The sequence below is a fragment of the Sander lucioperca genome, chromosome 23 (genome assembly GCF_008315115.2).
Source record: "Sander lucioperca isolate FBNREF2018 chromosome 23, SLUC_FBN_1.2, whole genome shotgun sequence".
NCBI lineage: Eukaryota > Metazoa > Chordata > Actinopteri > Perciformes > Percidae > Sander > Sander lucioperca.
In genome coordinates, this window is record NC_050195.1 from 18612197 (window position 1) to 18640115 (window position 27919).

Genomic DNA, 27919 nt, shown 5'->3' on the forward strand with positions numbered 1-27919 from the left:
CTGACTGTTCCTTTTCAACCTGTTGTCAGTGCAAACTTGCAAAGCAGTTCCTACACATAGCTTTTTTTCCTTCTTTTTTTTTAACCTTTTGCTTAAGTCATCAGCTCTTTGCACGTCAAGGTGAGTTGTCTTTTCAAAAATACCACAGATCAGGTAAAGAGGTCCAGGGGGAAGAAAGTTAAATAAAAAGCTCTTTAAGATGGTATTCATAAAGAAAAAGACAAACAATGTACTTGTTGAAAATAAAAGCGCACACAAAAATCCATTCTGATGACAGTTGGAAGAATGCAGGCTTTATGGGGGACTTGAGCCCCATCTTTGTCATATCTTTTAAGCATGATTATTTACTTAAAACAACAAACCAAAGCCCAAAGTCTGGCATTGTGGACGACAGGCCTTTGATTGAGCTCCGAGCTTGAATTTTTAACTAATAAATTGTTCCACGCCTTTGTCTGGGGCATTAACAGCAGTGGTCTGCGTTTTTCTTGCCCTAATCTCAAGAATGCAGCAGCCTCTTGAGAAGCTCAGGGGTTTCCTCCTCTCCCAGAGCCAGGTCTTCACTTTGTTTTCGTAGAGGACTCCCTGATTGACAGGCCTCACCGTTAGCCCTTTCCTCTGCCATCTGTTTTCACCGATTCTGACTGAACACATCAAAGTCAATCAAGGCTGCAAAACATTTTAAAAGTTACACACCCCCAGCGCTGTGTGTGAGAAATAAAGCAAACTTTTCATCAGGCTCACAAAAAGAGACAGTTTGGACTGTGTGTTTGTGTGTATGGTTTTCCATGTAAGGGTGACCTGTGAGGGATCCCTTAGCTCACAGCACAGGTATGAGCAGCTTAGCTTTGTTCAGTGCCTACTCTGACGACAGCTTGGTGAGTCACCTATAGACACATAGACTAACCTTCTTTGGTCAGGTTCCAACTATTCACTGACAACTCCCGACAATAAAATAATCATTAGTGAGATTGAGACACAGCACAAAATTTTCTTTGCTTGGTGATAGAGGGGATAGACATAGAAAACGTTGTAAATGTAAAACTATCAGCAGTGGCGGAAGAAGTATTCACATCCATTACTTCAATAGAAATAGCAGAACTGTGAAGAAATACTTAATTTCAATTAAAAATCCTGCATCTTACTTCAGTAAAATTACCTATTTTCAGCCAAATTTACAGTTATTTTATATGTGTATACATCATTTTAATGCTGCAGCTATGAAGCAAATAAAAAAAATTATAATTACTGTTAGGTAGTTAATTCTACAACCATTCATAATGTTTTATAAACGAATCTATACTAATTTACAATGCAACTTGCTACTATAGCTTTTGGGTAAATATAGTGGAGTAAAAAGTGTAATATTCCTCTCTGAATTGTAGTAGAGTAACAGTATCAAGTAACTGGAACTGTAAGATGGAAGTAGGCTACTCAAGTACTGTACAAATACCTCAAAATACGTTTTACTTTTATGGTATATTTAAAGGATGGAGGGAGGGTAAAGAGGGAGGTAGGGGTGCAGTGTCAATGCCATTTCTTGTTTTCTTTTTGTTTTGGATTTTACTTTGGTTGATGTATGATTAGGCTAGGTTGTATAGGATATTTCTCACAATTTGTAACCCATTCCAATATAACTTTGTTCAAATATCTTCTTTTTTAGTCACAAAAAGACTGAAGTACAGTATGTGAGTACATTTAGTCACATTCAACTTCCATTTAAACATTAACATTACTGCATAAATTACAAGCCTTAAAATACACAATGTAAAAACACTGAAAGGGTTTAAAAGGTACTTGAAAAATTGAAAGTATGACACCGTTATATAATTATTAGGCTACATATACACCATAATACACATCACACAATTCAATGTATGTTTTTTTTTAATAACCAATCAGGTAACGCAGAGGACTTAGCTCAGCCAATCAGAGGCAGAAATGATGCCCCGCGTTGAGAGGAGGAGGGCCTGGACTGGTTACCTGGTAACCACTCAAACACTGTGTTGATAGGATGGCAATGCGGAAGGTTTGGATTTTAGCTGCTTTTCATCCCATTTTGTTAATTTGTAAATTCATAAAAAGGAAAAACGTTGGTAGATATATCGTCATGGTTCTTCTTATACGTTCATTCAGTCTGTAAAACAACAAGTTAAATTTCCTGTTTTGCACCTGCGAGCTTAATGAGATGGCAGTGTGACTCGAGCTCCATATTTCCGTTTACATTGAGAACAACCAACGTACTCTCCAATTTATGACTAAAATGAGGTCAGACTTATCATCTTTTAGTAAAACAAGAAGATAGACTGTAGCCAAGCGCTTTGTGTCGGTTTTAAAAAGTAATTTATTTGGCGCACTCGTTTCGGCATTAAGTGAATTATCTTTGGCAATTATAGCATTTTCCATTTGGCCATGCAGTGATTTATTCATACATTTTGCTAGTATTGTGTCTAGACCGTGTGGATCAGAATGCATTTAACGTTGTATTTATTGCTGATTCTGGTCTGAGATAACGTAAATAAAAAGTCTACATTTGCTACTTTGCCAAGGTTATAAAATGTTGCTGTGCCTCATGCAGCACTTTATGTAAACGCAGTGATGAACATGTATGTCATATTTTTGCAGGGCTTGACATCTAAAGCTAGCAACAAGTTGGTGATCACCTCAGTTGCCTTTCAAGACCACATCACATGCAGCCTGCTGCATCCAAACTTCTCACTTTCTGACCCTTTGATGAGATACAAAATACAAGCACCCAGAAAAAGAGTGGAGAGGGGTCTGCAGACACAAGATCAGCAAGAAGAGAGAGAATATGTGCTTGATTCTGCTCCACCTCCTTTAACATTAGGTAAAATTAACACTATTTGGAGAGACCATTTCTTTAAATAGGCCATATAACCAGTATTTTTCTTATTTCCTACAGCTCAGAAGTTGGGTTTGGTGGCCGCCCCTGCAGGGAGACTGACAGAGGACGAATGGACTCGGGTCAAGGCGAGGTCTGTTCAGCAGGGGGACTCAGCTCAGCCCTGTGCAATATGCAGGGAGGAGTTTTGCCTTCAGCCTCAGGTATTCCCCCAACACAGTAGCTACTGTTAATACTCTGTGAGAGAGCTCTTTCTTTCTTACATGTTTCCAATGTTCTTTCTGTCCTCAGGAAAACCTGTGTTTCCGTACACACACACACACACGCACACAAAGCCACCCCCAACCACCACATCCCCCTGCAGTTCCTGTATGTTCTAATCTGTGTAGACAACTGTACAAATTTACCCATACTGCCTTGGAACTCAACTGTGACGTGATGATGTAGCAATCAGTGTGTTACTGTGAGGGTCATTCAGTCTTTTACACCTTTCAGATCCCCTTTTAAGATGCCAATCTCCTAAAGAATGCAGGACTAGAATAGGCGGCCTCACAAAGCACAGTTGCCATAGATGCACGTGTAAATATTAGTTTGACTAAGGAAAAAAAAAAAGTTAATTAGAGCTTGCTAACAAGGGAAGGTGACAGGAGGGAATCTTTGTTGATTTGGCATTTTCCTGCAAGCCTTCATATTGTAACAATGCATTTGTGCGCCACAGTCTTGTGTTGCACTCAAACATTAATATGACAATTAAAAATGCTTACAGCAGCAGTTGTGTGTAGACTGAAATATTTGCTTCTCTATCCAGCTCATTTAATACCAATCGTAAATTTTCAGTAATAGGACTGGACCTAAAAAGAAAATGTTACTCTGCTTTCTATTACATTTTATTCCCGTTCTATATTGTGTGTCTGTCCATAAACCGTACTGTAGCTTATAACCTTAAAGCATTGGGAGATGTGAAATTTCTCTGTGCTCTAATGGCTTGTCGAGCTCCTGGAAATTGTACACTGCAGGGGACCCTTTCACTGGTGATGGAGTGTGTTGGTCAGGCCAAAAACAAAAGGAAATCAATATGCCTCCCCCCTGCCCTCTAGAGATCTGAGTAAACTGGTTTGTGTGCCAAGCCCCATAGCTGTGGCTGCCTCCTTTCAGATGATAAAAGAGTTCCTCTCACAGGTAGAGGAGACTATAGTCCAGATCCTAGCCGGCCCACTGGGGGTCCTGCTGACTCCCTCTATCCTCTCAGCAAATAACACTTAAAAGCAGATACACACATTCACATACGTGCATTAAGACACACATTTAGCATGGCTTAAGGCTCACATACACACACAGCATGTGCACAGACTGTATACTGTATGAGAGCTTTTTCTAAGCACTTTAAGAAAACTTGAAAACCAATACACATTCAGCAGCATCTTCTGTAGGCATTTCAACTCATATAGTTAGTCAATCTATGAAATTGGTTTGGATGCTTCTTCGTGTTTCATTGCATGCATGATACCATTTTTATTTCACATATACTAAATAACCTATGTCACTGGTTCTTTTTAGGTGTTGCTGTCTTGTTCTCATGTTTTCCATAGAGCATGTTTGAAGGCCTTTGAGAGATTTTCTGGGAGGAAGTGCTGCCCGATGTGCAGAAAGGAGCAGTATGAGACACGGGTGATCTACGATGCAGCTCGACTCTTCAGACACCAATGTGCCATCAGGTACGGGCACTAAATTTAAAGAACAAATAATAATACAAACATTCCAATTAACAGCAGAACAACAAGAACTCATCACACAATCTCACCTTACTTTAGCAAAACATCTGTTATCTAGTGCTGAAGGAAAAAACATCCTCAAATATTAAAATGTTTTATACATGAAATACTCAAAAAGTTCAGCTGCTGTAAAATATTTATATTTATAATGCACATTTCAGTACAGTCAATCTGCTTTGCATAAAAAAATGGAGGCATGATCAAATTGCTCTTATCACAATTTCACATCAAGTTTTGTATTCATAAAAAGTTGTTAATATGTACTGTATATGGCTATCTGAGTTGGGGCCACACTTGCTATTCTAGCTTGAGGTTTTATGAGAAATAATGTCATTTCATTTTCACTAAATTTAATTGGCCCTACCAAGAAGCAAATGGCTTCACATAATCATAGCAATCAATAAATACAGTGTTTTTCAAATGTCTGCAAAGACATTGACTTTTACCCCATGTTTCTAACATTTAAAACATTTTGAGTAACTTTTTTGAATCTATTTTGTCTGTGTGTAGAATTCAGGCATGCTGGCGAGGCTACGTTGCTCGGAGAAGATACAGAAAATTGAGAAAATCCATCTGCCCAAAAGACAAACTGCTGCGACGGAAATTCTTCGAAGCAAAGGTGAGTCTGGACTTATCACAAAAGGTGCTTATAGATTAATCCTGCTTCTTTGGTTCACACTTAACATACATAAGGTCACATTGCCTAGTGTTTGTCTCGTCAAGTCTCTAGTTTTTCTTCCTACATTTCACTCTAACATTTTCAGACTGTTTAGTTGGTCAAAGAAAGCCTGCGACAAATATCACATCTTGAGGGTTGAGACATGGGTTTCAAGCACTCACTGACCCTACTGCTAACCTACATACAAAGAAACAGACACCTTCACCTGCTCTCACCCTCTCAAGCTCCTTTGATGCTTTGTGAATCATACACTGTTTGTCCACTAATGTGGAGAGAGTTTTGTGTTTTAGTCAAACAGTCTGGACATTCCAGGGTCAACACAAAAACCTGATGTCTTCTGTGCATGTTTGGGTTCTGGTATTCCTTTGTGTGTGTGTATGCGTGCGTGCGTGCATGCGTGTGTGCGTGCGTGTGTGTGTCTCTGTTACTAGGTTGGATGGGAAAGGGTGAAGAGGTGAGGTTGACCAGGATGTTTGGATACCTCACGTAGGTTGTCATTTCAGGCTTTGTTCTCTAGTCCCATTTCAAATCTATAAATCATGCAATGACTGGACTTGATGGAGGGATTATTTAAAAGTGGCCTCAAGAGCAGCCAGTGGATGGGGTCGTTTGACTCTGAGGCTGTGTTGCCTTCATGGTGGCTCTCAGGAAAAGGGAACATTGCCACCTAGTGAACCTCCACCAACTGAGGCCCTGGATGACCAAAGAAGAGACTGGTCACCATATCTTTGAACCAATCATCAGTTCTTAGTAATTTCTCATACAAATGCATCAAATAACCCTGGTCTAAAATAGCCATAGCTCCAACCCATGCATTGTATGTCCAAAGTCTATAAGAACAGGCCCTATTTATTTCTATGTGGAGTATTGTAATCATGCAGAGTGCTCCTGCACTTCAAGAGGCTGATTAAGCATAAGTGACAAATGTGTGAGGGCCACACTCATAATGTGTTTCAAGGGTCGGAGTGTCCTACCCATCCCCCTGTCAGTCTCCATCATCTTGCCTATAAACCATGCCTTAACATGTCACGTAAACAAAGACACAACATTTACTGAGCCAATTAACTCTGTTCTAACAAATTAGGCCATGTCCGGGTCCACATGCTTAGGATGGAGTCATAAGACGTTGTCAGCCACTTTACATTCATGTTGTGTGATTCAGTGGTTGTGGGTGGTCATGAGATTGTCTCATATCTTTTGTCACACTGAGGATGATCTTCAAGAGCTGTGCAACACAGCGCTGACAGGTCTGATTGACTTGATTTTCAAGGGAAAGACTTATTTGCTTAGCTGACTGTAATGCAAACAGGCGTGTTAGTGCTGAGCTGGAACCTGTGTGAGACGGAGAAACCTATTCTTTCAGTTTTCCTTGGGATAGCAGGAGGCCATAAAGCATCTTTGTACTGTGAAGCCACAGGTGTTTATGGAAAAAAACTCCCACATATCAGGTCAATTTCAGAAATCTTATCAGCTGATCCTGATGCCCAGCTTTCAATTTTTACTCACTTCGGAGGTTCGACCCTGAGTCAACACATTAAGGGGGACACTACCAACATCTAGATGGATTGCTGTGAGATAACGCCTCTGCTCGCTATGCTCCACCTCCTCTTCCCCCTCTGTGTCCTCTCCCGTCCACATCTCCTGTAGAGCAAGGCAAAGTTCACCAGAGGCTGTACTGTTTGCCTTGATTGTCAAAAAGTCAGCCAGGCTCATAAAACCCTCCGTTCGAATGGTCAACAGTTGTTTAATTAGTGATAAAAGCCTAGCTGTAAAGCAATTCTGAGGCTCAGGGATAGGGTTTGTTTGTGTGTTTGTGTGTGTGTGTGTGTGTGTGTGTGTGTGTGTGTTTTACAGACAGAATACATACAAGTGCATGTGTGCAAGCAGGTGCTGAGGCTAATGCTACTCTACGTAACATGGTGCAATAATTACGTTACTTTTCCCAGATGTAGTGCAACACATTAATGTAGAGCTGCATCTGATGTTTGTTACTATTTTCTAAAATTTTGTAGACCGAATAATCAATTGATCAATTGAATCTCAGCAGATTGATCCATCAGTTGCAGCCCTACATTAAAGGTGCATCAGGCAAGACTTATAAAACTAACTTTCTGTCGTATTTGCTGAAACTGACCCTATGTTCGAGTAGAACTACATGAAGCAGGTCATTTAAAAAAAATCCGGCTCCTCTGGCACCACCTACAGCCTGTAGTGCGATTTGCAATAATCCACCGCTCCCTGTTCAGATGCATCAATCAGGGCCGGGGGGGTGTCTAACTGCGTGTCAATCACTGCTCATGCACACGCATTCATTCTCCCTTGTGGGGGGAGGGGCTTAGGAGACCGTTTTGGGCTTTAGCAGAAAGGGGGGAGGGACTGAGAAGTTGTCGATGTTCAAATGTTTTGGCTAAGTCCTGGATCTTCACAATCCTACCTACGGCCCCTTTTAATGTATAGTTCTATGTAACATTAACCACATACAGTCATTGAACCAGTGAATGTGTTCACAAGGATCCCTTACTTGGTTGGTTTCTCCAGAGCTTTCACTCACATCACATGGTCTTCCATCAGTGGATGCAGTTTGCTCAGTTGTCATGGTAATGGTTTGGTTGTCATTTAATTGTGAAGATGTTGCTTACGTTATATGCAGACATTTATGTTAATTGGTCAATTGCTTAGTGCTGTTGGAACTTGTAACTAGCCTATTCATTGACTATTGAATATATTTTGGATTTAAACATGCAAATGTAGACATTAATTGTTGCCTAGCAACAGCTGCTATAAATGGGAGAAGACAGATTAGTTCTGGAGGACAGACAATGAAAAGATTTAAATTTGGTCAATTTGAGAAAAGAAGAGGTGACCTGGCGCTTTAATAAATAGAGATACTTTATTTAAAACACATCTTAGAAAAACTGACCCAAGTCCCCACTACCATCCCCCCTCAGGAAATTATGACCAGACACCAAACATATGTCTTTAAATTAGTGCTGTCAAACGATTAAAATATTTAATCGCGGAAAAGCTACGTGGCATCCATCTCTCCATCCCATGGGCCCACCACCTGTGGGAGGAACCGCTGGGGTCGGGTGCGCTGCCACACGGGTGGCAGTGAAGGTCAGGGGCCTCGATGGACCAGACCCGGGCAGCAGACGCTGGCTCTGGGGACGTGGAATGTCACCTCTCTGTGGGGGAAGGAGCCGGAACTTGTGCGGGAGGTGGAGCGCTACCGGTTAGATCTGGTGGGGCTTACCTCTACGCACAGTCTCGGTTCTGGAACCATACTCCTGGATAGGGGTTGGACTCTTTTCTTTTCCAGAGTTGCCCAGGGTTTGAGGTGCCGGGCGCGGGTGTGGGCATACTCACAAGCCCCCGGCTGAGCGCCGCTACGTTGGAGTTTACCCCGGTGGACGAGAGGTTCGCATCCCTACGCCTGCGGGTTGTGGTTTGTGCGTTTGTGCGTATGCACCAAACAAGAGTTCGGAGTATTCGGCCTTCTTGGAGACCTTGAATGGAGTCCTGTATGGGGCTCCAGTGGGGGACTCCATAGTTCTGCTGGGGGACTTCAACGCGCACGTGGGCAATGATGGAAACACATAGCGAGGCGTGATTGGGAGGAACGGCCTCCCTGATCTAAACCAGAGTGGTTGTTTGTTGTTGGACTTCTGTGCTAGTCATGGATTGTCTATAATGAACACCATGTTCGAACATAGGGATGCTCATAAGTGTACTTGGTACCAGAGCACCCTAGGCCAAAGGTCAATGATCGATTTTATAATCGTTTCATCTGATCTGAGGCCGTATGTTTTGGACACTCGGGTGAAGAGAGGGGCGGAGCTGTTAACCGATCACCATCTGGTGGTGAGTTGGGTCAGGGGGTGGGGGAAGACTCTGGACAGACCTGGTAAGCCCAAACGGGTAGTGCAGGTAAATTGGGAACGTCTGGAGGAGGCCCCTGTCTGACAGACTTTCAACTCACACCTCCGGCGGAGCTTTTCGTGCATCCCTTTGGAGGCTGGGGGCATTGAACCCGAGTGGACAATGTTCAAAGTTTCCATTGCTGAAGCTGCGACGAGGAGCTGTGGTCTTAGGGTCTTAGGTGCCTCAAGGGGCGGTAACCCACGAACACCATGGTGGTCACCGGTGGTCAGGGAAGCTGTCCGACTGAAGAAGGAGTCTTTCCGGGATATGTTATCCCAGAAGACTCCGGAGGCAGTTGCAAGGTACCGAAGGGCTGCAGCCTCTGCCGTGAAAGAGGCAAAGCAGCGGGTGTGGGAGAAGTTCGGAGTAGACATGGAGAAGGACTTTCGGTCGGCACCAAGGTGCTTCTGGAAAACCGTTCGCCACCTCAGGAGGGGGAAGCGGGGAACCATCCAAGCTGTGTACAGTAAGGATGGGATGCTGTTGACCTCAACTGAGGAGGTAATAGGGGGCGGAAGGAGCACTTTGAGGAACTCCTAAATCCGACTAATACGCCCTCTATGGTAGAGGCAGAGCTGGAGGATGATGGGGGATTGTCGTCAATTTCCCTGGTGGAAGTTGCTGAGGTAGTTAAACAACTCCACAGTGGCAAAGCCCCAGGGATTGATGAGATCCATCCAGAAATGCTTAAAGCTCTGGGTGTGGAGGGGTTGTCTTGGTTGACACGCCTCTTCAGCATTGCATGTAAGTCTGGGACGGTGCCTAAAGAGTGGCAGACGGGGGTGGTGGTTCCCCTTTTCAAAAAGGGGGACCAGAGGGTGTGTGCTAATTACAGGGGTATCACACTTCTCAGCCTCCCTGGTAAAGTCTACTCCAAGGTGCTGGAAAGGAGGGTTCGGTCGATAGTCGAACCTCAGGTTGAAGAGGAACAATGCGGATTCCGTCTTGGTCGTGGAACAACGGACCAGATCTTTACTCTCGCAAGGATCCTGGAGGGAGCCTGGGAGTATGCCCAACCGGTCTACATGTGCTTTGTGGATCTGGAGAAGGCGTATGACCGGGTCCCCCGGGAGATACTGTGGGAGGTGCTGCGGGAGTATGGGGTGAGGGGGTCCCTTCTCAGGGCCATCCAATCTCTGTACGACCAAAGCGAGAGCTGTGTCCGGGTCCTCTGCAGTAAGTCGGACTCGTTTCAGGTGAGAGTTGGCCTCTGCCAGGGCTGCGCTTTGTCACCAATCCTGTTTGTAGTATTTATGGACAGGATATCGAGGCGTAGTCGGTGGAGAGGGCTTGCAGTTCGGTGGGCTGGGGATCTCATTGCTGCTTTTTGCAGATGATGTGGTCCTGATGGCATCATCGGCCTGTGACCTTCAGCACTCACAGGATCGGTTCGCAGCCGAGTGTGAAGCGGCTGGGATGAGGATCAGCACCTCTAAATCGGAGGCCATGGTTCTCAGCAGGAAACCGATGGAGTGCCTTCTCCGGGTAGTGAATGAGTCCTTACCCCAAGTGAAGGAGTTCAAGTACCTTGGGGTCTTGTTCGCGAGTGAGGGGACAATGAAGCGGGAGATTGGTCGGAGAATCGGTACAGCGGGTGCGGTATTACATTCAGTTTATCGCACCGTTGTGACGAAAAGAGAGCTGAGCCAGAAGGCAAAGCTCTCAATCTACCGGTCAGTTTTCATTCCTACCCTCACCTATGGTCATGAAGGCTGGGTCATGACCGAAAGAACAAGATTCAGGGTACAAGCGGCCGAAATGGGTTTCCTCAGGAGGGTGGCTGGTGTCTCCCTTAGAGATAGGGTGAGAAGCTCAGTCATCCGTGAGGAGCTCGGAGTAGAGCCGCTGCTCCTTTGCGTCGAAAGGAGCCAGTTGAGGTGGTTCGGGCATTTGGTAAGGATGGTCCCTGGGCGCCTCCCTAGGGAGGTGTTTTAGGCACGTCCAGCTGGGAGGAGGCCTCGGGGGAGACCCAGGACTAGGTGGAGGGATTATATCTCAGAGTCATGTCACCTACAGAAGTTCTCTGATGACTCTGCAGTTGTTGGGTGTATAAGGGATGGACAGGAGGGAGAGTACAGAGCGCTGGTGGACAACTTTGTGGAGTGGTCTGGTAAGAATCACCTGCTGCTGAATGTGGATAAGACCAGAGAGATGGTGAATGACTTCAGGAGGAAGGGAACGGCTCTGCAGCCCCTTTGCATTCTGGGTGGAGATGTGGACATGGTTGAGGAGTACAGATACCTGGGTGTCAACATCGACAACAGGCTGAACTGGAAAGTCAACAGCACTGCTGTTTACAAGAAGGGGAGGAGCAGACTCTATTTCCTGAGGAAGCTGAGATCCTTCAACGTGTGCAGCAAGATGCTGGAGATGTTCTACCAGTCTGTTGTGGCCAGCGTTCTGTTCTCCTCCGCCATCTGCTGGGGCAGCAGCATCGGAGCCAGCGACACAAACAGACTGAACAAACTGATCAGGAAGGCTGGCTCCGTTATTGGCTGCAAACAGGAGACATTTGAAGCTGTGGTGGAGAGGAGGTCACTGAACAAACTGTTATCTATCATGGATAACCCCGACCACCCTCTCCACCCCACACTGGTCCAACAGAGGAGCACCTTCTCTAAGAGGCTCCGACAGCTTCGATGTTGCACGGACCGCTACAGGAAATCATTCCTACCACAGGCAATAAAACTTTTTAACACTTCATCTCTGAGTGTTAGATAAGACTCATATACATCACAACTGCACTGAATGCACCTTGCACAACCTTGCACAATCATTACTAGTGAAAGTTGTACATTTTTTCTATACAGTTTCTACAGTTTATATCTATTGAAACAATTGTACATTTTATTTCCAAATTGTATATATTTTATATTTTAAATATTGCTAGTGTATTATTCTATTATTATTTCATGTATATTGTTTCCTAGTATTTAATGTTTACTCTGTATGTGTGCTGTGTGTCAGAAATTTTGCTGCAACGTTATTTCCCATTTTTTGGGATCAATAAAAAATCTATCTATCTATCTATCTATCTATCTATCTATGTATGTATGTATGTATGTATGTATGTATGTATGTATGTATGTATGTATGTATGTATGTATGTATGTATGTATGTATATATATATATATATATATATATATATATATATATCTCTCTCTCCATCTCCATCTCCAACCTGGCCTGGGAACGCCTCGGGATCCCCCAGTCGGAGCTGGTTAATGTGGCTCTGCTGCTACCCCCGAGACCGGATAAGCGGACGAAGATGGATGGATGACGATTAATCGCATTCATGTCATAGTTAACTCGCAATTAATCGCACATTTGTATCTATTCTAAATGTCCCTAGATTTCTTTTTGTCCAATTATTTTTTTCTCATTTTAATGCTCTTATCAACATGGAAAAGTGGATTGGCTTGCTTTGTGCTTTTGTCACCTGGCTTTGACGAGGAGGCGGAGAATTCGCATCAGCTGTGTGCTTGGCCATCAAGTGGTATTTCAGACTGGACGTGCTGCGATGATAGCTCAGTTCACAACGACAAAACACACAGATCACTTTAGTCTTGTCAATGGAACCATTTGGATCCAGTGTGGTGTTGTAGTTTTTCTATCGTTACTAGTTATTGCAACAGCATGTGGAAAAAACTACAAAGTTTGCTATGCCAAAAAGAACGTTAATCTTGCGATAAAAAAATTGACGCCGTTAAAATGGGTTTGTGTTAACGCAGTTAATAACACGTTTAACTGACAGCACTACTTTAAATGTCTATGTATTTGGATTTTTTGTATGTTATTCATTTAACTAACTGTTTGAATATCTAAATGTTGTTTCAAAGCCTCTGCCATGAATAACTTTATGGTGTATACCGAATACTGAATCTTGTATTTATTGCTCTTAAAGTAGTCACATTTGAATATCCTATGTCTTAAAATACTGGAATAAATCTGTAAAATATCGACAATGTGTAATGTATACTCTGGCATTAGTATACATTGAGAAACACCTGCCCACTGACCAAGTATAGGAACCTGTCTCCTGGTTAAAATGGTTCAGAAATGTGGTATTAATTGTATGTAAAGTTATTAGAATTAATTAGAATTATTATAGAAGTTATTTTGGAAGTAATTAGTAATTCCACGACACTGAATGGGCAGAAACTAAAACTAATAAATTACTTAACGTTTTTCCCAAACATTGTGTACAAGACAGAGAAGAGGACATGTTTATGTGTAATTTGTAGAACAGTAAAGGTGTTAGATATGTGTGTTTCCACGTTTCCCAGCACTGTCTTTTTTTTACTGGTTTCCATTAATTCTCCATGTTAGTGGGAGACGTGACTGTATTGATCTGGCTGTTTAACAACTGCACCCTGTCAGCGTGCCTCAGCCATTACAATACACACAAACAATTAGCCTTCGCCGAAAACACGACTCTATTGTGTATCTGAATGAAACATGCCTCCTTTGTGCCACTAAAATGGTTTTTCAAATTAGTTGCAGGAGTTGAATGACAGCTTTGTCCGATACTGTCACACCGACACGGAGGCTTTTCTGAGTGATATCAACCGCTCCCTGTCATCAAGCAGACAAGTGTTTCAGCAGCTGGAGAGAAAGCACGTCTCTGAACCTCAGGAGAGTGACTGGGATCGAATACAGAGCCAGGTCAGGAACAAGACACACTCTGCTGAACCAGCAGCCACTTCTATCATTAAACAAGGCCCCCGTAAAAATATCTAATCCTTCTTCTCCCAGCCTTGCCTTTCCCTTGACATGTTACCGCTTGCATGGGGACGAAAGCATCACAGCTGCTGTATAAAAAGTACACTTCTCCAGAGGTGATCATTCACTTTATCAAATGAATGGCAGCGAGTAGGCTAATAATCCTCCGTGTTTACAAAAAACATGAGCCAGTCTGATGATGCACGGCAGGCTTTTCATCGCCCTGACTGCTGTGGAGGAATTGAAAAGGCATTAAGATTTGCTGTTCCATAAGGCTCCATTGTTGGCTTTCATTGCAGCCAGTACCATTTTCCATAGAGGGGACGGGGTGTGTGCAAAGATGTCTTTTTTTTCTTTATCTGGTGTGAAAAGGTTGAGCACAAGGCAGGAGTGGCTCAGCCTTGACATGGAGAATCAAACAGTGAATGTGCTTTCAACACATACCTTGCACCTTTTTCACGGGTGAAAACTCTATAAAGCAGAGTGCAGCTCGTTATGAAACATTTAACGGCCGGGCATGTTGGCCCCTAAATACAGGAAGCTGTCTCTGGTTAATCATTGGTGGCGCTATGTGTGTGTTGCTTTGTTTTTATAAGGATCACTGATAAACATGTTATCAAATCGTGCTTGATCAAACCTGTCAGTCAGTTGCCAACTGATTTGGTTCAGAGTTCTTTATGACATGGCAGTGGCGGGAATATCACTGTTATTAACCTCAATCAACAAAACAGAACCGAAATAGACCTCTATAACACAAGGTATGAATATCCTTAAGGTAGTCAAACTTATTTTGTTTCCAACTCCAACAGGTTATCCAGAGAGATGTCTGGGACTGTCCCATCTGCCTGACTGCATTGTGCAGGCCAAGCCTACCAACAGAAGCAGGTACATCCAGCCATCGGCAACACAGACGCACCATGCTTCTGTCCTGTTCCCACCTCTTCCATCAGCTCTGTCTAGAGGCCTTTGAGGCCTTTTCTATAGAGAGCAGACCTTCCTGTCCCCTGTGCAGATCCGTCTACCACAAAAAAACCATCTAACCAGGTACAAATTTATGCAAGATGGCATTTTAAAGATTTTTTTATTTTTATTTGACAAAGGACAGTGTAGAAATGGGGGAGAGAGGGTTATGACATGCATTAAAGGTCTTAAGGCTGATATTGAACCCAAGACATTGCGGTTATATGGCATGCGCTGTAACCACTCAACAATGACAAGAATAGTTCCAAAATTTTGGGAAATACTTTCCTGCTATAATATGAAGCTGGAGCCGGAAGCGCTTACCATAGCTTAGCATAAAGGTGGGCTAGCTTGGCTCTCTCCACAGTTAAAAAAAATCAACCAACAGGCCCTCTGAAGCTCACTAATGATATAATACATTGTATTTAATTTGTTTAATCCATACATAAAAAGGAATGTAAACATGACTTTTTTTTTTTTTTTTTTTTTTTTTATCTGGGGATACCAGTAACTTCTGCAGTCTTGCAGAGACTCCAGAAAGTTACTGTGTCCTGCCTTTAGTCGCCGGGAAATAGTTACAGCATGTAACTCATCTGTCAGTATTGATGTCCAGGGTGTCACACTGATGAATGAAAAGATGTTCACAAAGCATTTTTTTCTACTTTTATTTGCAAACACACAAACATCAAAAATAACTAAACAAACTGAGAAATTGTAAAAAAATACATTCACAAAACATGTACAAAAAATTACATGCAGCGACCAACTGACATACTGTATAGACAGTACAGAAAAAAAGCTGCTTCATTTATACAGGCCAACCCTCAACTTTTGAACCCCCCACACAACACAGAGATGTACTGTAAAGGCAACCAGAAAAGCTTGCTTGAATAGAAAATGGCCCTCTCAGTTCTTACCTCAAAAGCCACTGCGAGTAGTGATTGTGATGTTTTATTAGGGGAGTGACAGTTCACTGGTAAGTAATGTAGAGCCCGTGTTACCACAGTCTGCAGCTGAGCGAATGTATGCGCAACTATGATGGAACTGGAAATAGCTTTGGTGTAGAACATTCCCTGTCTTAAGAAAACACACATTTCAATGCATATATAAATTACTTTCTTTTGTCATGTCACTTTACTGACCATGAAAACAAATGGGGTCTATAACGCAATGAAAAAAACATCATTAGATCACTCAACCTTACCATGCTCAAGTCTTATGGGTAATGAACGAGTCTCAAAATGGAGCCTCTGACTAGATAAGAGCTACTGTGACAACATTCTTGGCAAAAAGCAAGATGTACGTTCTATTCAGCTGGCTTGAGACCAGACATTTGGTGGCGTACAGGGGATTACAGTGAAACTGTCTAGAGACAAACAATGTACATAGACAACACAGAACAAGAAACAACCTTAACATTAAGCCTACGAGATGCTAGTCGTATAAGGCATTTAAGGTGGTACTGGAGACCAAGAACATAACAATTCAGAAGATTTTGCAGCAATATGACTACATGTAAATGGGGCCTGAGTCACCAAGTCTTTCTACCAGCTGCAAAGTTGCACATTTTTCACTCATGCATTCTATATGAGACTGTTACAGGTTTGCATTAGATTTAGGTGTTGATAAAAAATATGTACAACAAAATACAGATTGCTTAGTGAGTCAGACCCTCAGTGGTCTCAACGAGAGCCCAATATTTACATCCAAATAATGCAAAAGAGTTATGAAACACAATATAATATGTACATGTAAATACAACATTTACAAAAATGACAAAAAAAATGTTCTGTGCCCTGTTAATTTAAAATAGATTTTTTTTATATGAGCAAAAATGTGATGACATTTTCTTACCATGTGCATAAAAACCAATTTTAGGAAATACAACCATAGGATCAGCTCTAAATGCATTAAAGCTCTTTGGAACTGAAGTGGATATAACTCCCATAGTTTCACATTTGAAGAGGAGACAGCTCTTAAAGTCTAATCTAGAGCACCTAAAAAAAGTTCTTACCCTACTTCATACAAACTAATGACATCATCAATAAAGTTAAAGCGCACTTGAGTAAAGCCAAATAAAAAGACAAATGACAGCACGAGTGCTAAAATCTGACGCGTCAGTAATGACAGTGCCAATGCATATAATATGAATTGTATTGATGCTGTGCAGTTTTATGTAATGGCTGTGATGAGTGAATAACTTTGACTTCTTTCATGCTTCTCAAAAGCACATGTTATTTTCACATTTTGAGCTTAAACAAAAAAAAAAAAAAAAAGACAAATTGACACCTTATCAGGCCTGTATCCGTTCACATAACAACCAACGACCAATGATTAAACCATAAACTGCAAATGCTCCATGTATCACCGGCACAAATTACCGTGGACATACTGGCATTAAAAAATGAGTCTATTGGAAATACGGGTCTATTTATTATACTGAATACAGGTAAGGAGCAGGGTAATGGAAAATAACCCTTTGCCTTTTAGCTAGATGTAAGACTTAGAAAAACACAGTTTCACCTGCTTTACCCTCCTGCTTTTGTCTAGTGCAGTGGTGAGGAGGTTATAAAAGAAAAACAGGTAGCAATGCTGGGGGGGGGAGTGCCCCTGAAGCAAGAGATGGGTGGTTTAAAATCACAGTCGCGGTTAAGGTCTACATCAAGGTCACTGCAGTGATGCCAGTCTATTTCACTCCTCAGTCTCATCCCTGGCTCTGTCCCAGCTTCCATCCAAGACGCAGAGGATGGAATGTCACGAAGCTAAATTGCTCTCAGCCTCCATTTGCAGCATCCGTCAGACACTGCCTGGGTTTATTAAGTTCCTTCCAATCCCTTTCACCTTTCAGCAGTACTGTCGAAGAGTGTGTGTGTGTGTGTGTGTGTGTGTGTGTGTGTGTGTGTGTGTGTGTGTGTGTGTGTGTGTGTGTGTGTGTGTGTGTGTGTGTGTGTGTGTGTGTCGTCCCTTTCACAGAGTTTTCTGATGCCCGTTTGCCGAGAGCTTCCCAGATTCAGGGTCCGTGGGGCTATTTGACAGTTGCAATTTATCCAGACCTGGGCAGGGGGAGATAAGGCAGAGAAATCTCATTAAAAGCCTCAGACTTTCACTTAGACAGAGGTATTGATGTGCTTTTTTCCCCCTCAGTGCCTCTGTCTGACATTTTCTAACCCTATGTGTATCAAACATCCAGGGCCTGTCACCACAAGCCTTTGAGACTAGCCCCATCCTCTGTCACATGTCAGTCCCCCAGCACATTGGATCTCGCTGCAATTTCTTCCATTTTGTCACTCCAGGTTGTGCTGTCTGAGAGAAATAAACACTATCTACCTCCAAAGCCACAGAGTAGGTTGGTGCTGTCAGTGTTTCAGACTAAACCTTTGTGGATACATTTTTTTTTTTATGAATTTGACTAGTCAAAGTGGTATTACGAAATAGATTGCTTTATATTCTACAAAACATCCAACTTATCAAAGGCAAGGATTGTTTGTTAAACATTGCAGGACAATTAAAGAATATGTGGTGCAGTCTGGAATTAGTTCGTTGTAGTATATTAAAAAGGTGCTGGTTAGAAACCCTCAGGACACATGAAAAATAAATAGATACAGTTACCTAACGCCTTTAGAAGCTCTTCCCGTACCGCTGAGGTGAATTTTCTCACAAGACAGAGTGTTGTCACGACTGCAAAGAGGAGGTTGTATGAAAGGACAATGTAAAAGTTTCCCAGCCAATTAAATCTCCCAAAGTCTCCCAAGAGATCAAACCTGGTGATACCTGTGAAGGACAGAGAAACAAGTCAGTTAACTGGGTTAGAAAGCATGTCGACACCCATTGGGAAAATGTAATGTCTTGGTTGGATTCTGTGACTAACTATTGTATTATGACATTATGATTACTATTTCGGTTTGACTTTCTTTTTTAAGTCCTAATATATCATTTATCATGATGTATGATAACCAAGAAACAAAATGTTTTCCCCTGAAGTCCAAATTGTTGCAAATCCCAGAAAATAAACAAAACTGGGAAAACAAAGGAAGTTCATTTTGCAGATTTCCCCCTGGCCAAGATTGTGTTCATAAACTAAATTCTTATCAGCAAAACCATAGGGCTGTAGCAAATGGGACAATTTAGGAATTTCTGTTCTGTCTACAGTTACGACACTTTGAAAAGTGTCTCTCTTTAATGGTCCACCCCTTTGAACAAGTAAAAAGATCCAATTTGAAAGAAGGGCTTACATACAAAAAACTGTTATGTACGTTACAGGTATAATCTCAGCCTGGAAAAACAAATATTAAACTGCGTGGCCATTAATGTAATCGATTGCCCTATGTGCATCACGTTCATTTTTATATATATATATATATATATATATAAAATATATATATATATATATATATATATATAAAATATATATATATATATATATATATATATATATATATATATAAATAAATATAAAATATATATATAAAATATATATAAAATATATATAAAATATATAAAATATATATATATTTTATATATATATATATATATATAAAATATATAAAATATATATATAAAATATATATATAAAATATATATATATAAAATATATAAAATATATATATATAAAATATATAAAATATATATAAAATATATATATATATATATATATATATATATAAAATATATATATATATATATAAAATATATATATATATATTATATATAAATTATATATATTATATATATAAATATATATATATATTATATATATTAAATATATATATATATTATATATATTAAATATATATATATATATAAATATATATATTAAATATATATATAAATATATAAATATATATATATATATATATATATATATATAAGCCACTTCCAAGTCTTCCATAGAATCACAGTCACCTGTACACACATCTACTTGAGTCAGCCACTGAGCTGACGACATATCTAATTCAAACAATAAACAAGCACAATCTTGTAAGTTTCCGCGGAGCTGAGGGGTTGCACAATTTCTGTCAGATTTCAATCCAAGAATAGAGATTACTCTTAAACGAAACCTGTACCTGATATTTACAACAATCTTTTTTACTTTTTAACCTTAATAGATAATACAGTCTTTCTCAGTCGCTTTGGTACATTTCTCAGATCAGAATTGAAATTCTCCTGAAAACTACCTGTTCAATCTTCACATCATTGTGTCACTTGTGCACATCAAAAAAGCACTTTCTCATTTCTTTGAACAAGTTGCAAATGCTTTGGTACATCCATGCAAATGATTATGTACAATTCTCTGCTGTTTCCTACATTATCAATTGCTTATGTCATGTTGATCAAAATGTATTATAATGGGTCTCTGTTGAATAGTCTCACCCCCCCACAACATTTAGGCATTAGTTCATAGCATACGTCTTTAGATGCAAAATGGTTGAACAAGTTGTCATAATATGTCAAGCATATTTCTATACATTTCCATTAGACTTTTTTTCTAAATCTGTCCTGAATTGGTAAATTGCTCCCAGGTGAATCTTGACTTACTCTAACGAAGGTGCATCTCATGAACCATCAACTGGCAAGTATATATATAGTCAGCGCACAACACAATGTTACGATGAATGTCAGGAGGTGTAGGAAGACTGCACTGTAATTCCTACAGCACTGAATGTACAGTTTTCCCTAAGGAGATGTCCTATGTTCACATTTCTTTTTTTTCTTTGTGCTATGCAGTGCTGTCTTTTCCTTTCTGTATCGCAATGACATGGTCTGTCAACAAATTACAGTACAAACCGTAAAAGCGTAAATGTGAATCTTGTCCAGTCTCTTGCAATCAAACTCCCACATACACTAAGGTGTAACCTACAATTTACAATAATTGTCATCAAAACTTTAGCCATAGTTTACATCAGAACATCCCTCCAGAGTACATTGTTATATTGACAACATGACTAAGCAATTTGACTGTCTTATCCGTACACAATGACACAAGGACTTGCCATTCTGATGGCACTGACATGTTCATTGACACAGATATTTACTTTTGAGAGATGAACTAAGGATTTTGAGCAAGAGACTGGCTTTTGCAGGTAATCCATGGTGTTTTGCTATTTGTATGAATTGTTTTGAGAAATGCACTTACTGTTTTGCAAATGTCGAGGATAATTCGAGAAATGTACCAAAGCGACTGAGAAAAACTGTAATGCCTGACAATGCTGTCATCAAAACATACAACAAAGTTTATGTATCTTTTTTGATAGAGACAGAAACAAATCCACTCTGGCTTACAGAAACAACCGCTGACCCATTGCACTGCAAGGTTTATGCTTATTTTCATCACTCGGCTGGGTCTTGGTTAGCAGTATTGTAAGGACTGTTCCCTGTGGAATATGGAAGGATGGGTGACTAAGTATAGCAGCAAAGGTGGTACGCAGGTGGACTTCATCTCTCTCCCAGGACCTTCAGACAGAGATAAAGGAGTGGTTTCTCCTGCAGGCTCCTCTTAGCTCCACACTGCTAGCCCATTTTTAAACCATCTTTCACAGCTGATTGCATGGTGCCTGGAAAGCCTTCAACGCCCTATTGTTTTCCTGCTTATCCATTTTGGCCTGCCAATCCGGGTGTTTCTGCACTCTACCTTGAGGACGGCCAGCTGTGCCATCTAATAAAATAATGTAGGGAATATAATTAAGCTTTCAATAACCTGATGTGTACAATTTTATTTAATTTACCAATGGTATCTGTCTTTTTTGAGATGTTAATTTTACATGCAACCGTGACCAAGGAAATTACCACATCAATATGTTAAATTTATGCACCACAACAATTTCAGTCATTTGTATGCAGAAATTAGATTCAGATGTGGCACACTGGAGAGGCACGAGTCTTTAGACATTCTACTTCTCTTGTAACATCTTCACAACCTCTGTCGTCAATTAGATTTGGCAATCGATTCAGTGTCTGGAGAGATGTATTTACAGCCGCAGTAAGCAGTTTGCAAGCATCAAGGACCTTTAACAAAATTGCCTGTGAAAAGACAGGGAGAAAGATGATGGAGACCCCAGTCGATACAACTTGCCACTGTGGTCTGGCTACATCCATTTCTAATGCCAAAGGTTTTGATCTTGGTTTGGTAATTTGAGAAAATCTAATTGTGGGTAAAAAGATGCTTGGCATTTGAAATGTCAGGGGTACAGTGGCGGAGCTGGAGACATTAGCATGCATCTGGTCATGCATCCAAGAAGCAAAGGTGGATTCATCAGGACTGTATGGCACAGTGAGATTATTTTTTGTATATATGAGCAACACTTAATGTGTGAGGCTACTGGCATAGTTGTCACACCTGCATCTGGCTATGAACCAATCTAGAAATCACAACATAAAAGGCATATACTGTATGTATGACCATTTGCTTTAACATTGTAAAAATAAAGCCCATACATTTTTATTTTGAGCGAAAGACAGAGAAAGGAGAAAGACGAACCCGGCGAAGGGGGTATGCAAGGTTCAAGTAACGAGGCTTTGCACTTTGCATCAATGAACATTAATGTTATCATAGTGGCTAGTAACAACAGCTACCGTGTCAATGTTTTAAAAACGGTTTTCAATGTGTCATATTTTAAAACTTTTGTTTCCATGTTTTAAAAAGCTTTGTCAATATTTTAAGGCCCATGCATATTAGTGTCTAGATACTAGGGTTCTTCACTTCCATAGTTCTCCACTGGTTTTTACATCATAATTTGCACACAAGGAGAAGGAGCGTGCACACACAGTATAAATACTGTATGTATGCAATACAACAAAACAGTAAAGTTGCAGGCCGGACACCAACAATAAGCTGAAACTCTCTATAAAGCTGAGTAAACACCGTAAGTATGTTACACAAATTTAAATCAAACTCCATGGTACCCAAGTTAACATGCCTAAACTATGTGATAAAGTGCAACCACTCAACTTAAAAACCTAAACAGCTTTTCCATTTAACAAACAACTCCAACCAACTATCATCTGTTTGGAAACTGGTGATTATACAGTATGCATTTTAAATTAACACACTATTTGTTATTAAAGTATTAAAACAGACATACTTTAGCATACTTTGTGTGGTGGTACAGTTCCCCTTTCTCTTATACAGTGCACGTTTCCCACACTGACATGCACAAAAAAACACCTCACATCAAGACACAAAACCCTTTCTTGTCTCCTAACATCTCACTTCGTCATACTCAACTCTCCACGTCTTTTCTTTAGCTGGGAGGCCTTCTCTCTTCAACTCTGTCTCATGCATTTATTCCTTTTAATCTATTCAGCGTCACAAAGCAGAACCTGTTGATATTTTGTAAAGCTCCCAATGAGTCACTGTATGCTCGCTCCGTCCCATTTACCCACTCTGTTGGTCTCTTTCACACACACACACACACACTCAAATACACACACAAAGTAGTGCTATTTGAACAGCTGTGCTCTGCACTCTGCATGTTTATTAGTGCCATTGTGATTGTGCTACTCCTGTAATTTTTACCCCTTCACCCTGCACTCTAATGTCACTATGGGAAACTATAGGAGAATTCAACTTGCTAACCTTAATGGTCTGCTGTTGGTGGCAGCATCTGAAAACTGTGGTGGGGGAGGGGCATTTACTCATTCTGGTTCTTAGTGGCAAAGTTGTTGTGATGACATCTCTGACGATTCAGTTCAACCTACATTTCTCTTAAAGAAATGGTTTGATATTTAGGAAAATACCGGTATGCTTATTCTTGCCAAGAGTTAGATTAAAAATCGATACCACTATTTCTGCTAAATATGAAGCTACAGCCAGCAGACAGTTCGCTAAGCATAAAGACTTGAAACAGAGAAAAACAGCTAGCCTGGCTCTGTCCAAAGGTAGCAAAATGCTTTAAACATTTAATCTGTACACACAGTATGCCTAAACACACTCTAATACAGGCACACACACACACACACACACACACACACACACACACACACACACACACACACACGTACTCACCTAGAGTTCTGGACATCACTGGCAGGGCTGAACTCAAGACCAAGATGGACACACAGCAACCAATAATCTACAAATCAACAGATAATCAAACTTCAGATCTCTCAAGCATGTAACGTACAGTTACGAGACGTGTGACGAAAAAGAACCCATTGTACCAACAGTTTCAGCTAAGACGGGCTCACACATGCACACACCACTCGATGTTAAATTGGTTCCACATATTGTACAATTAGTAACTCTGAAGTTGCTCATTACCAGGTTTTCTCCGTTGTCCTTTCAAGCCCTTTCACTGGAGCGTCATGGCTAGTTAACAAGCCTCACCACTCCCAAACTCATTACCAAGTGAATAGGTGCCACGATGGGCCAAATAGAGCATGCATCCTCCACCCCCTCCCAAAAACCCCACTCTCCCTCTGATGTACAAGAAAGGGGCTTGCACTTTGCCAGTGTTTGCGCAAATCACAAACAAATATTGGACAGATCAACTAAAGCCATTGAGGGGGCCCTGAGGAAAACATTAGTGAGCAGTAGGAGTTCAGAGTGAGAGGAAGGCGGGAGAGAGAAGGGGAAAAAGAGGAAATAGAAGAAACACAGGGGGTCCCAAACAGATCAGCACCTTAGGAGCAATCTTGGCACCCTTGCCCCCACTTCACCCCACACCCTCTCCTTCCATCCCATCTTTACCGTTGTCATGGTTGTGTCATCGTTCCTAGGAGTGAGTCCCTCAAAGACTCTCAGGCTGTAGAACCCGACGACAGAGGACACCATCAAGTAGCTGTTGAGAAAATCAATCAAGGACCAAAAACACTTCTCTGCTGGTAGCAAAGCAGCTTCATTGAGTCGTCTTTTTAAGTATCCCAAGTCTACACCTTTTCAGCTTCGATAAAAGGTGACGAAACAGCACAACATGTCTTCCGGAAGGTGTCCGGCTGAACTACGTCCTGGGTAAACAAAGCTGGCTTGACAATGTTGCTCTTGGCCATGGAGCATGCTACTTTGGCCACAGACAAAGGGAGGGTCACTAAAAGGATACAACATGAGGATGATCTCCAGCACTGCCTGAGCCACGCCAAATGTGGACAGAGAGGTGTTCCCAATGCCTCGGTCCTGGTAGATGAAGACAGACAGAAAGATGGGTTATTCAATGTCCTCACACACCAATCTTATATCAACACATCACAAATAAAAAAAGAAAATGGGAAACGACAGGCAGGCAGTTGCATACACAAGCCATTACAGAAATCCTGCAAAGTAAGTATGTGGTGCATGAAGAAATTCCCCACTTGAGAAAGACAGAATCAAATTGGCTAAGTAATGAATGGAACAAGATGAAAGAGGCTCTTTTCAAATCACTGTCGATCAAACAATATGTGAACAGGTGTTCAAACAAAAACGGAACATTGCTTACGGTAAGAAGAGTGTACAGGCTGAAAGCAAGCCAAAAACATAAAAACAACAAAACAAATACTTCAGCAAACACTAGCGTTCCCCCCCCCCAACCTCAACCCCAACCCCTAAAGCCCTAAGGCCTTTTGAAACTGGAGCAGGAAAAAGACATAAATCTACATATGCTGAACATACCAAACATATGTGTAGTCAAATGATAAATATTTGCTTTTGTTGAACTTGGCACAGGGTTTGATCCTCAGGATCAAAAGGATCAGTGTATTGTATGGGGCATCTACAGTACTATACATTATGTCCACAAGTAAGAAGTGACCATAGACTGCTCACTTTCAACTTATACAAGTTGTACATAAAAAAAAAAAAAAAAAATCACTTATTTAACTTCTCTTAAGTTGTTTAAAAACTGCCTAAAACTATATGCATTTTTAGATATTGTATATAATCATATGCAGATATAAAGTATATGTTATTACAACTATACAGTATATTCCCAATCGTTACAGTACAATACTCCTATCCTTTATCCTGTCTCTGTATCATGTGTACATATATTCAATGTACAGTTTTTTTGAATAACAATGCAATTAAAATACAGCACCTTGCCATACTAATGCATGGCATCAATGTACAGTGCTTATATACAGTTAGTATTTGCTATTCTTGCAATACCAATGCACAGTATATGTATTTAGAGTATGGTCAGAGATGTTTCTTATTTTATTTTATTTCTTTCTAACCCACTTTGATTGTCCTGTTTTGTAAAAGAGCCTAAGGAAAACAGGAAAGCCTGGCAGGTTGTTTCATGCCTTTTTATGCAACTGTCATCCCTGGGAGCTTACTGCAGAGCCATGGTGCAGTGCTCTTTCTGTCTTACACAGGGAATTAGCAGACAGCATCTGATGTAATTTATTAATGGAGGGAGGGTGGGCATGCATTAAGATTGTGTGTGTGCACTTGCAATATGCGTGTATGTGCGCGCTAAGGACAGCTAGCTTTCACAGTACGCCTCCTTTCAACTCTTACTTCTTTACATTCCAGTAGCAGGGAGGGTGATGGAGTGTGTGTTTGTGTGTTTTTCAAAGACAGGGAGGGCTCGGTGGAGAGGGGGCTGGTAAATTAGCCTGTGTTGCCTGCCATGGTTCTTTCAGCAGACACATTGCATTTGTTGCTTGTAAGATTAACACCTTGCAATACCTGCACACGTCGTATTAACACACACAACTATGCCTCATGTCCTGACCATTTGACCACAGGTGTGTCCCTGAAGTACAGTTTTCTTTTACTTAATTTATTTAAACATGGAAAACTAAGGTAACCAGAAGATATCTTAATGCTTCTCTTCTACTCTCTTCTTCTTCTTCTAGTCGTAACTCTTTCTCACTCACTACCCCTACTACTCACTACTCCTTACCATTATCCACACCACATAATTCCCACGGCTATCGCACATCTAACGATTAGGAGAAGGAAGCAGTGATTAAAAACACAGTAAATATAATATAGAGGTGCCATTAACTTCAGGTACAGAGTTCTGAAAGGGTCTAGGGTCTCATTTATAAACGTGGCGTACGCACAAAACGGGGCTGAAAATGTGCGTACACCACTTCCCACGCAAAGGTTGTGATTTATAAAAAACAAACTTGACGGGAGAATGTGCGGTCCTCCACGCAAACTCGGACCCATGCGTACGCACATTATGGAGACAGTGGCCATCATTTATGAAACGTGCGTATGACCTAAAACAGGCGTAGGACGGCCGTACGCCGATTCCTATGCAAAGCAAGGCATTTATCAATTTGAACGTGAGTGTAGGCTGCGATAAAATCTCACGTCTGGTCTTAACTCGTGTACGCAAGTTTTCAAGTCAGTGTGGACTTGCGGTGCAGCATATAATCAGTTTAACAGGAGAAAGAGAATTTAATCAGATCTGGCTCTTTTATTAGAAGACCTCTATGCACCGGTACAACAGTGCACACGTACGCGCACGGGCCACGGTGGAGCGCTCCATCGGATTGTCTGTCTTGCATCAGCCGGGGGGGGGGGACCCTAAGTTCTGCACATCGCGCAGGAAAACAGGGTGCCATAAATGTAGTGATGGAGCCAGATGACCCGATGCCCAGAGAGCAGTGTCCAGCACAGCCCCAACTGGGGGCTATACGAAGGAGACAGGATATTATTTTTACGCTTTTAAAAAGGTATAGTGTTATGTTTGGCAATTATACTCAATACAGGAAACATGACGATGCACAACATTTTTATTTATTCTTCAGGTGTTCGTTTCTCTTTTAAAGTGTCGTTGATGGCCACAAGTGAACGATTTATTTCTGCTATTGACCGACATATTTCGGCTTGTTTTTCCAGCCCCTCTGATGTCAGGAGACAGGGTCGGGGTATCGGTCCAGCACGGGGGAGCGGAGGACACGCACTCTCCCTCACAGCTGTTGCCTGGCTCTGACTCATGAAAAAAACATGAGTAAAATAAAAGACACTGCATAAACTCCGCTGCTGTGTGTTTATTTAAATATAGGTAGGTGTAGAGATTGCAATATAAGCCTGTATATTAAATAAACTTCAGCTGGAGTCCGATTTACCATGG

The 27919-nt window shown here is 41.2% G+C and overlaps 2 protein-coding genes across 8 annotated transcripts in view; one reads left to right on the forward strand and one right to left on the reverse strand.

The window, feature by feature from the left end:
- The first annotated feature begins 1939 nt into the window (after positions 1-1939).
- On the forward strand, positions 1940-27819 carry rnf32 (ring finger protein 32). Of its 4 annotated transcripts, XM_031292904.2 has the most exons (8): positions 1940-2026; positions 2623-2845; positions 2921-3063; positions 4418-4575; positions 5143-5251; positions 13731-13898; positions 14765-14999; positions 27685-27819. In XM_031292904.2, the coding sequence occupies exons 1-7, from the start codon at positions 2012-2014 to the stop codon at positions 14993-14995; spliced, it is 1047 nt and encodes a 348-aa protein (XP_031148764.1). In that variant the 5' UTR covers positions 1940-2011; the 3' UTR covers positions 14996-14999; positions 27685-27819. The 4 variants fall into 4 exon arrangements, with proteins under 4 accessions (XP_031148764.1, XP_031148763.1, XP_031148766.1 ...); XM_031292903.2 differs by lacking the exon at positions 27685-27819 and having other exon boundaries at positions 14765-15979; XM_031292906.2 differs by lacking the exons at positions 1940-2026; positions 27685-27819 and adding an exon at positions 2201-2265 and having other exon boundaries at positions 14765-15979.
- lmbr1 (limb development membrane protein 1) overlaps positions 16328-27919 on the reverse strand; it is a 41230-nt gene continuing 29638 nt past the window's right edge. The window contains exons 13-18 of one of the 4 annotated variants that reach the window (XR_004896446.1): positions 24950-25023; positions 24601-24691; positions 23917-23983; positions 18525-18686; positions 17827-17968; positions 16328-17756 (exon numbers count right to left, since the gene is read on the reverse strand). Coding sequence is in view for 3 of the 4 variants with exons in the window: in XM_031292900.2 (XP_031148760.1) it covers positions 17883-17968; positions 18525-18686; positions 23917-23983; positions 24601-24691; positions 24950-25023 (480 nt within the window). In the remaining variant the exon portion in view is untranslated. The other 3 variants (XM_031292900.2, XM_031292899.2, XM_031292902.2) reach the window with 3 other exon arrangements.